Genomic DNA, 14,449 nt, shown 5'->3' with positions numbered 1-14,449 from the left:
TCTGCATTGTTGGCTCTGGTGTCTCTCATAGATTCTCTATGGGGTTTAGGTCAGGTGAGTTTGCTGCCAATCAAGCACAGTGATATTGTGGTTAGTAAACCTGGTATTGGTACATTTGGCAGTGTGGACAGGGGCCAAGTCTTGCGGTAAAACAAAATTTCCATCTCCAAAAAGCTTGTCAGCAGAGGGAAGCATGAAGTGCTGTAAAATTTCCTGGTAGACGGCTGCAATTTGATGCTCAAGACTTTGGTCTTGATAAAACACAGTGGACCTACACCAGCAGATGACATGGCCCCCAAACCATCACTGATTGTGGAAACCTCACACTAAACCTCAGTAGCTTGGATTGTGGCCTCCACTCTTCCTCTAGACTTTGGGACCGCGATTTCCAAATTAAATACAAAATTTACTTTCATCTAAAAACAACACCTTGGACACTGAGGACAGTCCAGTTCTATTTCTCCTTGGCCCAGGTAAGACGCTTCTGGCGTTGTCTATTAGTCATGAGTGGTGACACAAGGAATGTGACACTTGTAGCCCATGTCCTGGATGCGTCTGTGTGTGGAGGCCCCGGAAGCACTGACTCCAGCAGCAGTCCACTCCTTGTGAATCTCCCCCAAATTTTTGAATGGTCTTTTCTTGACAATGCTATCAAGGCTGTGGTTATCCCGGTTGCTTGTGCACCTTTTTCTACCACACTTTTTCCTTCCACTGAACTTTCCATTATTATGCTTGGATACAGCACTGTGTGAACAGCCAGACTCTTTAGCAATGACCGTGTGACCCATAGTAAGTCAGTGTTACGCTCGGACAAAATAGTGGTTTGTAATAAGAATAGTGATTAGTAAATAGATAGTATGTTATTCAGAAGACTTTGACAGAATAGAAAATTAAAGTTTTACTTATATAATATTTAAAATTTAAGAGAGATTTCACAATCTTATAATTTACATCCAAAAAGCTCTAGTTCTTCAGATAATTCAGTTAAATCATTACAAAGATTCATGATTCCAGATTGTTTACACTCGTTCTCATTTGGCCAGTGTTCGATCCAAGTATCTTTTCCAATGATGTAGGAATAGCTAAAAAAAGAAAATACTGAATTAACAACATTATTACAGTAATCGATAGTACAATACAGTATTACACATTACATAGAAAAAGAAGACATTTTCCATTCATGTTATAAAGCCTGGAGCTACATTCACAATTCTGCTGACTTCAGAGCTGAAATCCTGCATGTTTACAGCTTGTTGAGTGTTTGCACAGGGGTGTTGATTTGTATTCTGGGAAGTGTTGGCTTTACATCAGGCTCTTCACTGATCTGATATAAGATAAACTAACTCCCCAGTTACATACTTGGATGGCTTGTATTCTATACATCCACATCAGTTACTCAATTCAAATCTTTTAAAAGTGCAGAAATCACCAGGATTTTCGCATATAACCTAAGGCCAGTGCTATACTGGCACTATCAGGCTGATTCTATACATACCTGTAGTGGTCAGCTCGGATGTATAGGTTTTGAAATCCGAGAAAGTAAAGTTTATAAAATCAGCAGCTTCTTGAGTGACAGCAGCTGAGGATCAAATAATATCTGGGGGGTATACATACTTATTCCCGTCCACTCCTGGTTGTCCGCTCCATCGCCACCGGGTACTCCCAGCTGCAGCGGTGGTACTCCACCTTACCACACACCACGGGTGGCGTCACGAACTCTCAAATACACCGTCCCCTGTAAATATCCCCTTGATTGGAGTGGCCGCACGACGCCCCACGAGCCACCGCGGATCCGGATCCGAGCAGCCCTTCTGCTGACGCAGGGGCGGCACAATGACTCTTTTGTTTTATGGCAAATCAAGTTTCCTTGCAAAATTTGGGTGATGTTGATGAATTAAAATTTTAGGATTCGCATGTCTCTTATTGTTGTACCAGTAATGTTTATTTCACTCACCCGGATGGTTGGAGCCACATGTCTTCTGAAACCCCCCAGATCAGGTAGTCATGCCCTTTTTTCAGATGTAATGCTTGGCGGCACTTTACATGGCTGATAAAATTCCTCTGTTTGTCCAAAACACTTTCATCTGCACCTAATTATGGGACCAAACATGGAGGAAAAAAATTTAACACACCGGGGGTTATCACAATGCTAAGAAAGACCATAAATAAACCTCTGAACCCCAATTAATCTTTGACTTTGTTCAGGTTACACTAGAGATAAAACAGCATAAATTTACCTCGATGTCACAATTCTCTGTGCAGAGCATCTCACAGACCTGGAGATGCTCTGCGGCACTTACAGATCTGATAGTGTGTCCATTCCTTGTGCAGAGCATCTTACCCATGGAGATGCTCTGCAGCGCCATCCTTGTTAGGCCGCGCTCACAACAACGGTATTTTGCAGGAAAGCCGGATCCGGCACAAATGCGTTTCAGTTCCATTTATTTACAATGGAATCGCTGCAAGATGCGGTCACATGCGACGCACGCGACCGCATGTGACCGCACCTTACCGTGATTCCATTGTAAATGAATGGAAATGAAACACATTTGTGCTGGATCTTATTTTCCGGCACAAATACTGCTGATGTGAGCGTGGCCTTAATGAACTAGCAGCTTGGTGCGGGTACTGGAGTCCAGGTTGGTTCTGGGAGGTGCTGATTACTCAGCTGTTCCATCTTCTGGGTAATTGCTCAGGCTTCTTACTGAGCATGCTCCCCCAGATCTCTGCTGTGTTGCCATAGTTTGCATGTCTGCTTGTATTCTGATCTTGGTATTCTGACCCCGGACTGTTATTGGACTTCCCTCTGCCCGCTCTCTACTCCTGTCGTGTATTCTTGTCTTGGACCCCGAAGCATTATCTGACTTCATCTTTGCTTGCTCCCTTGTACTACTATGTGCTCTTCTGGTATTGTGACCCTCGGATTGTGCCCTGACTACATCTCTGTTTACCGCTTATAATTATATGTGACCTCTTGTTACCAGAACCTGGAGCTCCTGACTACCCTTCCGTTCATGAGACCCCATAAGATAGTGACAAGCGTTACACTCAATGGCGATCATGCTACAGGGTAATATTCTACGACAAAGTCTCCATTATGGATTTCTGACAGCTCCATGGTATTCTATTTTGTAATCCATATTGGTAAGTGATAATTATGGTTTCACAAATTTCTATATTCCACATAACTCAAACCATATATGACATTATAGATAATCATGTAGAAGCCAAATGGATTACATTTATATTCCTCCTCTACGTGTACATTTGTCTCCATTCGTCCTTACCTCCCATGATGACACTGATTATCTTCATCATGTAATTATCATAGTTATCATTACTTTGTATTTCTTCAATGCGTGCCTTGTACACTACAAATGGAAAAAAATAAGGTAAAATTTTGAATATACATTTTAACCCCTTCCCAATGCATAACATAATATTACATCCCACTTTGGGAACCCATGTATAGAGCGGGCTCAGAACCTGAGCCTACACCATACCTGTATTAGACAGCCGGAGTCTGCCTGTAATCACAGTGACTGGATATGAATTCCTACAACCTTCATCCCTTTTTTATTACTATTTATTTATAGAGCACCATTGATTCTATGCTGCTGTACATGAGAAGGGGGTTACATACAGAATACATATACAAGTTACAGTAGACAGACTAGTACAGAGGGAAGAGGACCCTGCCCTTGTGGGCTTACATTCTATAGGATTTTGGGGAGAAGAAAGTAGGTAAAGTTTAGGTTGGGTGGCAGCTCTGCATGGTGGTGAAGCAGTGGGGTTATTGAAGATTATTGGCATTTCTGAACAGATGAGTTTTCAAGTTCTGTTTTAAGCTTGCAAGTGTAGAAGATAATCTGACGTGTTGAGGCAGCGAATTCCAGAAGACGGGATGCTCGGGAGAAGTCTTGGAGGCGGTTGCATGAGGAGCGAATGAGAGAGGAGGAGAGAAGGAGATCTTGGGAGGACTGGAGGTTTTTTGGAGTGTAGAGGGAGATTAGTTCAGAGATATACAGAGGAGACAGATTAGTGATGGCTTTGTAGGTGAGTATTAGAAGTTTGAATTGGATACGGTGGAGGATTGGAGGGATTTGCAGAGGGGAGAAGCAGGGTGGTATTGAGGAGAGAAGGGGATCAGACGAGCAGCAGAATTAAGGATGGACTGGAGTGGGGCGAGCGTGTTAGCAGGGAGGCCACAGAGGAGGATGTTGCAGTAGTCGAGGCAGGAGATTATGAGGGCATGCACTATCATTTTTGTAGATTGAGAATTGAGGAAAGGACGGATTCTGGAAATGTTTTTGAGTTGAAGACAGAAGGAGGTGGTGAGGGATTGGATGTGTGGTATGAAAGACAAGGCAAAGTCGAAGGTCACTCCGAGGCACCGAACGTCAGGTACTGGGGAAAGCGTGATGTTATTTATTATAATAGATGGATCAGGTAGAGAGTGTAGATGAGATGAAGTAAATATCATTAGTTCAGTTTTTGCCACATTGAGCTTTAGAAAGTGAGAAGAGAAGGAGGATATAGCCAATAGACAATCCGGGATTAGGGACAGCAGAGATGTGACATCTGGCCAGAGAGGTAGATCTGAGTGTCATCAGCATATAGGTGGTACTGGAAGCCATGTTCTAGGCCAAATCTATAGATGGAAAAAAGTAAGGGTCCCAGGACAGAGCCTTGAGGGACGCCAACAAAGAGAGGGTGGGATGAAGAGGTTGTGCGGAAGTGGGAGACTCTAAGGGGTACTTTTCACACTGCGACATCGCTAGCCGATGATAGCGATGCCGAGCGCGATAGTACCCGTCCCTGTCACACATGTGATATCCTGTGATAGCTGCCGTAGCGAACATTATCGCTACGGCAGCTTCACACGCACTCACCTGCCCTGTGACGTCGCTCTGGCTGGCGACCCGCCTCCTTCCTAAGGGGGCGGGTCGTGCAACGTCACAGCGACGTCACACGGCAGGTGGCCAATAGAAGCGGAGGGGCGGAGATGAGCGGGATGTAAACATCCCGCCCACCTCCTTCCTTCTGCATAGCTGCTGGAGGCAGGTAGGAGATGTTCCTCGCTCCTGCGGCTTCATGCCCAGCGATGTGTGCTGCCACAGGAACGAGGAACAACATCGTACCTGTCGCTGCAGAGAAATTATGGAAATGACCGACACTGCACAGATCACCGATTTACGATACTTTTGCGATCATTTATCGGTGCATCTAGGCTTTACACGTTACAACGTCGTTACTGGCGTCACATGTGCGTCACTTTCGATTTGACCCCGACGATATCGCAGTAGCGATGTCGCAACGTGCAAAGTACCCCTAAAAGTGCCGTTGGAAAAGTATGAAGAGATCCAAGAGAGGGCAAGATCTCTGACACCAAGGGAAGAGAGGATCTGTAATAGGAGGGAGTGGTCGTTAGTGTCAAAGGCTGAGGACATGTCTAGATGTAGGAGTATAGAGAAGTGATTGTTAGCTTTGGCAGTGAGTAAGTCATTTGTGATTTTAGTCAGGGCAGTTTCGGTAGAATGATGTGGACAGAAGCCGGACTGTAGGTTATCAAAGAGAGAGTTAGATGAGAGATGGGAGGAAAGTTCAGCATGGACGTGCTGTTCCAGGGGTTTTGAAGCGAACGGGAGCAGCGATATGGAGAAATAGCTGGTGGTAGAGGTTGGATCGAGGGAAGGTTTCTTTAGGATGGGTGTGACTGTTGCGTGTTTAAAGGCACAAGGGAAGGTACCAGTCGTTAAAGATAGGTTGAAAAGATGGGTTTAGGCTGGAATAAGGATAGTGGTGAGGTTGGAGAGGAGGTGGGATGGGATGCAGTCAAGTGCACAGGTGGTGAGGTGCGCTTTCGAGAGATGTGCGAGCTCTCCTTCAGTGATGGTGGGAAGGACGTTTATGGGGGAGAGGCAGTGGTCTGTTATATGAAAGGGTTGTGGTGGTTGAGCAGAAAAGACTTGCCTTGTTTGGTCGATATTTTCTTTGAAATATGTGGCAAAGTCTTCTGCAGAAATGAGGGAAGTTGGAGGGGGCAGTGGTGGGTGAAGGAGGGAGTTGAAAGTATTGAATAACTGTTTTGGGTTATGTGTTAAAGAGGATATGAAGGTTCTGAAGTATTCCTGTTTAGCAGTGTTGAGGGCTGAGCGAAATGTGTGAATTGCACTTTTGGATGTGGTAAAATCTTCCTGAGAGTGTGTTTTCTTCCACCGCTGCTTAGCAGCTCTAGACACTTGTCGAAGTTTTTTAGTTAGGTTGTTGTGCTGGGGTTGGCTATTGATTCATCTCACTCTACCATGCACAAGGGGAGCGACTGAATCAATAGCTGATGTGAGTGGTGTTGTAGAAAATTGGGGCAGTATCTGTGTCGTGGAGTGAAGATATGGAGGACAGCGGTAGGATAGAGTCAAAGAGGGTGTGCAAGGTTTCTGCGGGGATGTGCTAGGTGCTGGACGGGGGGCAGGTGACGAGGACAGGGCTGAAAAGGTGAGTAGGTGGTGGTCAGATAGGGGGAGAGGGGAGGTTGTGAAGTCTGATAGGGAACAGAGATGGTTGAAGATAAGGTCTAGTGTGTGTCCATCTTTATGGGTTAGAAAAAACTAGAAAAAATTGCCAAAACGTCCTAATCTCATAGTGTGAACTGGTGCATACTGAACATGACATGCAATATTCAAAAATAGCAGTTGCACTCAAGTAAAGGGAAGGAGAAAAAACAAGAATGTAGATGGTGAATATTGGAATGTGAATATGCATTATTGCTAAGAAAACATGAAAAAAAATCTTTGAAAAATATGAGTTACTTTGCAAATAAAGGTTGGCATATTTACTTGTGCCCAGAAACCACGTCAAGGTGTAACTCCCATCTGGGTCCTACTCTAAATGCTATGCCTCTCTTTTTTCTAGTTTGTATTATGGAGTCATGTCCTTTGTCTGCGCACTCCTCCCAGTTATTTCAGGTGTTTTTAATTTTCCTTTTGCAGGTTCTATTTTAGCCCATATAATAGTTCAATTTGGACAAGAGAGGCATAGCATTTAGAGTAGGACTCAGATGAGAGTTACACCTTGACGTGGTATCTGGGCATAAGTAAATTTCGCCACCTTTATTTGCTAAGTAACTCATATTTTTCAAAGATTTTTTTTATATTTTCTTAGCAATAATGCGTATTCACATTCCAATATTCACCATGTACATTCTTGTTTTTTATCCTGCCCTTTACTTTAGTGCAACTATTTTTGAACATCATTATGGGTGACAGAGGTGGACCACTGAGTTAGACCAAAAGATGAAGCAAGGGACAGGATTTGGAGGCTGCCAACTGGCGGGAGTCAATGGGGATGTTGAGGTCACCCATGATGATGGTGGGAATGTCAGCAGAGAGAAAGTGTAGAAGCCAGACAGAGAACTGGTCAATGAAGGCAGTGGTAAAGACCAGGGGTCTGTATATGAGGGCCACTTGGAGGTTGGGGGAGAATAGATGCGGACAGAGTGCACTTCAAAATAAGGCAGGACAAGGGAGGGTAGAGGTGGGATCGGGTTAAAGCTGCAGTTGTTAGAAAGAAGGAGACCCACTCCTCCACCTTGTCTATTGCCAGGGCGAGGAGTGTGGGTAAAGTGAAGGCCGCCGTAGCAGAGCGCAGCAGGGGAGGCAGTGTCCCTTATTTTAAATAAAAAAATGTAAACAAATGATATTGCCGCATTGGAAAAATTCTGATCTTTTAAAATATAAAACTGATGAATTCTTACAGTATACTCCATTAAGAGAAACAAAAAGGAAACACCAGAATTGAGGTTTTAGGGTGGCACTTATCTAAAAAAAAAATGCAATGAAAAGTGATCATGTATGTACCGATCATAAATCTCAGCTCACCAGGCAAAAAACAAGCCCTTAAACAGGTCCATCAGTGGACAAATAATAGATATAAATGTCAGCAAATAGCGACACAAACCAATTATTTTTTTGTTTCTAGAAATTTCTCATTTTATTTTCTGTACTTAAAAAAAAAAAAAAAATAGCTATACAAGTTTGGTATCACTATATTTGGAATGGGCTGAAAAATAATGTTGCTGGGTCATTTATACTGCGTAATGAACACCGGGAAAAAAAAATAATGGTGGAACTGCATTTTTTTCACCACTTGTAAATGTCGTCATTGAAAACTGCAACTTTTCCTGCAAAAAAAAAACCTCATTTGGAGAAATAAAAAAAATTATTGATGTCTCTTGAAAGAGGGGGAAGAAAAAAACAAAGTAGCAAAAGTAAGATTTGGTCAAAACAGGAAAGAGTCAATAGGTGGGCCACATATAAGCTGTGTATTCAACTCCAACAACAGGATAACTGGTGACTAGAGATGAGCGGACCTGTTGAAGTTCGGTTTGGTGGGGTCAGCCAAGCTTAAAATTATGTTCCGTTTGGGACCCGGACAGGACCTGAACCCCAATGAAAGTCACTAACTGGGCAGTGTGGGTCTCCGCCCACGTAGAGCCAGCCATAAACAGAAAAATTCCAGGGGCGGGTAGGAGGGGTTTTTCCATTTTCTTTGGAGGGGGCACACTACATTCGATCATACTGTTATCATCCCTAGTGGGAGTCATTCAAACACTGCAAGTGTGAGGGCCTAGGCTATGAATCAATTGTCCGATATAATATAATCATCTGTCTTTGTATAACCATTGCTTAAATGCTATCATGTATACTAGGATGTATTATTGAAACTAATTATGCTAAGCTAAACAATGCAGGCACTCAGGAGACCAGCTGAAACTGGTTTCTTGAGTGTCAGTAACAAGCTGCTGACGTACGTGCATAGACTTTTGCCTACCTCCAGGTGCCTTATCAAGGACAGTATAGTCATGTAGGAAACTCTAGCCAAATAAGGGAATAAGTGAAACCAAGTTAGATAATTGGTTAACAGCAATACGGATGTACTGAGTGAACTGTATAACTGTTTTTGTTTTTTTTTACAATACATAGGTTAGAAGAGCATTGTGCTTCTCCCGGATAGATGTACGTCTGTGTGGTCATTTTTCCTGATTCATATACAACTGTGCAGATCTGATTTGGAATCCTCCTCCGTGACCCTGAGAGACCGCCTGGAGGTCTCCCCCAACACAACCAACTCGTACAGGGCTGAGCATCGAGCATACCCGAGCACAGTGATGCTCGCGCGAGTGAAGTTCCAAGGTAAAGCATCCGAACTCCAAATCCATTTTTTTCATAAAAGTCCAAAACCGAACCTCTGGTAGGCTCATCTCTACTGGTGACCTAAACATGGAAAATATGGCTTCATAGATGTCACAAGGCCAGATCCAAATCCTTGTTGGACCACAGATACAACATGTTCTGTCTTTTCACATCACAGACCTAGTCATTAAAATATGAGTTGGACCAAACTCTGAAATGTATCTACTGTTGTTTCTGCCGACCATCTATCCACAAATGGATATAATACAAAAATCAGATACTATAAAGGTATCCTTCTACTATTCGTAAAAAAATATACTACTAAAATAAAAATAAAAAAATTCACGTAGGACATGTATGGGAAAAAGGATGTGTGTATGGGACCTAAGTGTTGAACGCAAACTTGATATCTGCTAAATCTTTAGAGACTGAGAAGATATTTATATGTATAGATGACAGTACATGGTCCTCACCGTAGTCAACTCCTGGTGCACATACTTTCTCTAATCGTATTTGGGCACTGATTTCACCCTCCAGTTGTTGTTGCAGGAAACAATTACCTAAAAGACAAAATCCAAAGACGTCAACGGTAGGAGGCTCAGAAGACGACCACTGAAGATGTGACTTCTCTTAGGTCCCTCACAGCACAACAGATGTTCTTCATCTTGTGAGCCCTTCTGACTGCTCTGTGTGCACAGGCTGCCATTTATAGGCGTTTTGGACAATGCTATAGAGCCATCCTGTTTAGTATGTATTTATACAGTTTACCCACTTGTCTTTTTGGTTGGAGTTATACCTGTATTAATACTTGGTATGCATATGGATGTATGTGTGTTGCTATTTGGAAATACATTAGGTGAAATAAGCATAGAACACTTCAAGAACTTTCTTAGTAAATGGATTTCTAAAGATACTATTGACATGAATTTCTCACCAGATGTCGGTAACAACCTATTCAATTCATGCAGGCAAAATAATCAAACAATAAATGTCCGTAAATTTAGTGATCTGTAATAATGAGAAATGACACAGGGAAAAAAAGTATTGAGCACATGAATAGAGAGCGGTGAAAAAAAAGCCATGGAAACTGGCTTGATTTCTTTGCCTATGTGGATTGGATGGGTTGCTACTGAGATCTGGTGAGAAATTCAAGTCAATAGAACTTTTACACATATATTTACATTATTAACACCTATACCACAATCTCATTAGTGGAAGTGTAAACCACATTGATTACAAACACCAACTCTTATGCAAATTGCATAAAAAAAATTCAATCTTTATTGAAAATAAATATAAAAATATAAAAATTGTATAAAAATTTGTCTCCACAAATAGAAACCCCAACAGACGGGGAGATGGAAAATATTGGGGACACCAAGCCGAACCCCCTATAATATATACAACCGTAGAACCGGGCCAAGATTGAATATACCTCAATATAAGAGGAATGTCTAATACAGGTTACACAGTAGTAAAAAGATCAATTGTAAGTCAAAATGTTATAGACACAAGTGTGTCAGTAATATATTACATAGATGGTCACATCATACCCCATGTATACATAAAGGTCCAATAATGGCACAGTTTTTATCTATACAGGAATCGGCAGAACAAATGTAAGATGGTGTCCCCACACACCCAACGTATGTTTCACATTTAATCTAAGGGGTGAAAAAAAATTAAAAAGTTTGTTCAAAAAAGTAGTACACTTTTTGCGTCATTTTCCATGACCCGTAGCGTTCTCACTTTTTGGGATATAGGGCTCACTGATGGCTTATTTTTTGTATCTGCTATGTTTTGCTCTCCTGTTACTGCATTTTGCGCAAAATTTGTGATGATCAAAAACCGTAATTTTGGCGTTTGGAATTTTTTTACCGCTACGTCGTTTACTGATCAGGTTAATTGATTTTATATTTTGATAGATCGGGCATTTCTGAACATGGAGATACCAAATATGTGTATTATTTTTCCAACCGATTAATTTTTAATGGGGCGAATGGGGGTGATTTGAACTTTTAGGTTTTTTTGTTTTTTTTACATTATTGAAAACTTTTTTTTTTACTTTTTTTTATTTTATTTTACTAGTCCCCCTAGGGGACTGTAAGGATCAGCAGGCTGATTGCTGATTCATTTCTGTTCATCACAGCTCTGATAAACAGAAATGCTGTGTTTCTATTACAGCCACTTCTCTGTCAGCTGTAACAAGAACTACGTCATTATAACAGGAGTCATCACCTGACCTATCACTAACAAGGCATCCATAACTCACCATGATTGCATCATGGGGCCTCGAATGGTGCCAGGGAAAGACAATTTCCCCAGCGTGACAATTTAAATTGCACTGTCACATTTTGACAGCGTGATCTAAGGGGTTAACAGGCCCGCGTGGATTGCGGATCCACCTGCGCCTGTTAGCTGCACATGTCTTCTGTTCAAATCAGCAGACAAATGCAGGGATCATGGCCAGCTGACCGCAGCAGCCAGCCGTGATTATCCCTTCATAATTTAGGACGTACCGGTACATCCTCGATTGTGAAGGTGTTGAAGAGGTCACCTGAGGTCGGGTTACCTGCGGTCAAAGCTGGGGTACCGTAGGAACCTCCAGCTATGACTGCAGATAAACTGAGGGAGGTCACCGCTCATCACTGTGGCTCATTCATTCTCTGCCTGAAGCCAACAATGTGCGGTCATGTTCTGTTCCTGTGCACTGTATGTAGTAGAGCTGGAGTCTTTGTGGGACCTCATGTGGATTATGTTGGAACTAGGTGTTTTGGGGTTAATAAAGGGGTGAAAGAAGGTGTTTTTTGCTTTTTATTTCAAATAAAGGACTTTTTCTGTGCTTTGTGTTTTATTTATTTTCACTTACAGATTAGTAATGGGGGTTCCTCTAATTATCCCAATTACAACTGCACCAGAGCAACCAGGATGAGCTGGGTAAAGTTCCAGGATTGTTGCATCAAATGCATGCAATAATCCTGGGCAGCTGCAGGCTGATACTTTAAGGCTAGAGGGCAATAACCATGGGTTTCCCCAGCTTGAGAATACCAGCCTCAGTTGTCACCTTTATGATGGCTGGGTATCAAAATTGAGGGTAACCACACGCTGTTTTTTAACCCCTTCACCCCCGGCCACTAAAACACCCTAATGACCGGGCCATTTTTTGCAATTCTGACCAGTGTCACTTTGACAGGTTATAACTCTGGAACGCTTCAACGGATCCTGGCGATTCTGAGATTGTTTTTTCGTGACATATTGTGCTTCATGTCAGTGGTAAATTTAGGCCGATATTTTTTGCGTTTATTTGTGAAAATTTAGGAAATTTGGCGAAAATTTTGAAAATTTCGCAATTTTCAAACTTTGAAAATTTATGCCCATAAATCTGTGAGATATGTCACACAAAATAGTTACTAAATAACATTTCCCACTTGTGTACTTTACATCAGCGCAATTTTCGAAACAAATTTTTTTTCCGTTAGGAAGTTAGAAGGGGTCAAAGTTCATCAGCAATTTCTCATTTTTCCAACAAAATTTACAAAATAATTTTTTTAGGGACCACATTACATTTGAGGTGACTTTGAGAGGCCTAGGTGACAGAAAATACCCAAAAGTGACCCCATTCTAAAAACTACACCCCTCACACTGCTCAAAACCACATCCAATAAGTTTATTAACCCTTTAGGTGCTTCACAGGAACCAAAGCAATGTGGAAGGAAAAAATGAAAATTTTACTTTTTAACACAAAAATGTTACTTTAGCCATAAAATTTTCATTTTTACAAGGGAGAAAAGAGAAAGTACACAATACAATTTATTGTGCATGTTCTCCTGAGTACGCTGATACCCCATATGTGGTAAAAATCAATTGTTTGGGCGCACGGCAGAGCTCGGAAGGGAAGGAGCGCCATTTGAATTTTTGAACGCAAAATTAGCTGCACTCATTAGCAGACGCCATGTCGGGTTTGAAGACCCCCTGAGGTGCCTAAACAATGGAGCTCCCCCACAAGTGACCCCATTTTGGAAACTAGAGCCCTCAAATAATTTTTCTAGATGTTTGGTGAGCACTTTGAACCCCTGGGGGCTTCACATAAGTTTATAGCGTTGAGCCGTGAAAAGAAAAAAATTTTTTTTTACCACAAAACGGTTGCTTCAACTAGGTAGCTTTTTTTTTCACAAGGGTAACAGGAAAAAATGCACCATAAAATGTATTGTGCATTTTCTCCTGAGTACGCAGATACCTCATATGTGGTGGAAATCAAATGTTTGGACACACAGCAGTGCTCGGAAGGCAAGGAGCGCCATTTGAATTTTTGAGTGCAAAATTAGCTGCACCTGTTAGCGGACGCCATGTCGGGTTTGAAGACCCCCTGAGGTGCCTAAACAATGGAGCTCCCCCACAAGTGACCCCATTTTGGAAACTAGAGCCCTCAAATAATTGTTCTAGATGTTTGGTGAGCACTTTGAACACCTGGGGGCTTCACAGAAGTTTATAGCGTTGAGCCGTGAAAAGAAAAAAAATTTTTTTTACCACAAAACGGTTGCTTCAACTAGGTAGCTTTTTTTTTCACAAGGCTATCAGGAAAAAATGCACCATAAAATGTATTGTGCATTTTCTCCTGAGTACGCAGATACCTCATATGTGGTGGAAAGTAATTGTTTGGGCGCATGGCGGGGCTCAGAAGAGAAGGAGCGCCATTTGACAGCAAAATTGGTTGGAATCATTAGCGGACGCCATGTCACGTTTGGAGACCCCCTATGGTGCCTAAACAGTGGAGCTCCCCCACAAGTGACACCATTTTGGAAACTAGAGCCCTCAAATAATTTTTCTAGATGTTTGATGTGCACTTTGAACACCTGGGGGCTTCACAGAAGTTTATAGCGTTGAGCCGTGAAAAGAAAAAAAATTTTTTTTACCACAAAACGGTTGCTTCAACTAGGTAGCTTTTTTTTTCACAAGGCTATCCGGAAAAAATGCACCATAAAATGTATTGTGCATGTTCTCCTGAGTACGCAGATACCTCATATGTGGTGGAAAGTAATTGTTTGGGCGCATGGCGGGGCTCAGAAGAGAAGGAGCGCCATTTGACAGCAAAATTGGTTGGAATCATTAGCGGACGCCATGTCACGTTTGGAGACCCCCTATGGTGCCTAAACAGTGGAGCTCCCCCACAAGTGACACCATTTTGGAAACTAGAGCCCTCAAATAATTTTTCTAGATGTTTGGTGAGCACTTTGAACACCTGGGGGCTTCACAGAAGT

General features: G+C 42.2%; 1 protein-coding gene across 1 annotated transcript in view; it reads right to left on the bottom strand.

Annotated features, from left to right (window-relative positions):
- Window positions 1-761: 761 nt before the first annotated feature.
- The window catches only part of LOC142302076 (venom factor-like), a 229,470-nt gene continuing 215,782 nt past the window's right edge, over window positions 762-14,449 (bottom strand). The window contains exons 38-41 of the mRNA XM_075343155.1: window positions 9,665-9,751; window positions 3,288-3,371; window positions 1,955-2,090; window positions 762-1,082 (exon numbers count right to left, since the gene is read on the bottom strand). Coding sequence (XP_075199270.1) covers window positions 941-1,082; window positions 1,955-2,090; window positions 3,288-3,371; window positions 9,665-9,751 — 449 coding nt within the window. The 3' untranslated portion in view covers window positions 762-940. The remainder of the gene's footprint in view (window positions 1,083-1,954; window positions 2,091-3,287; window positions 3,372-9,664; window positions 9,752-14,449) is intronic.

Source organism: Anomaloglossus baeobatrachus, chromosome 4 (assembly GCF_048569485.1).
Source record: "Anomaloglossus baeobatrachus isolate aAnoBae1 chromosome 4, aAnoBae1.hap1, whole genome shotgun sequence".
Classification (NCBI taxonomy): domain Eukaryota; kingdom Metazoa; phylum Chordata; class Amphibia; order Anura; family Aromobatidae; genus Anomaloglossus; species Anomaloglossus baeobatrachus.
Note: the sequence above shows the minus strand (reverse complement) of the source record. Positions and strands in the feature narration are given on the sequence as shown.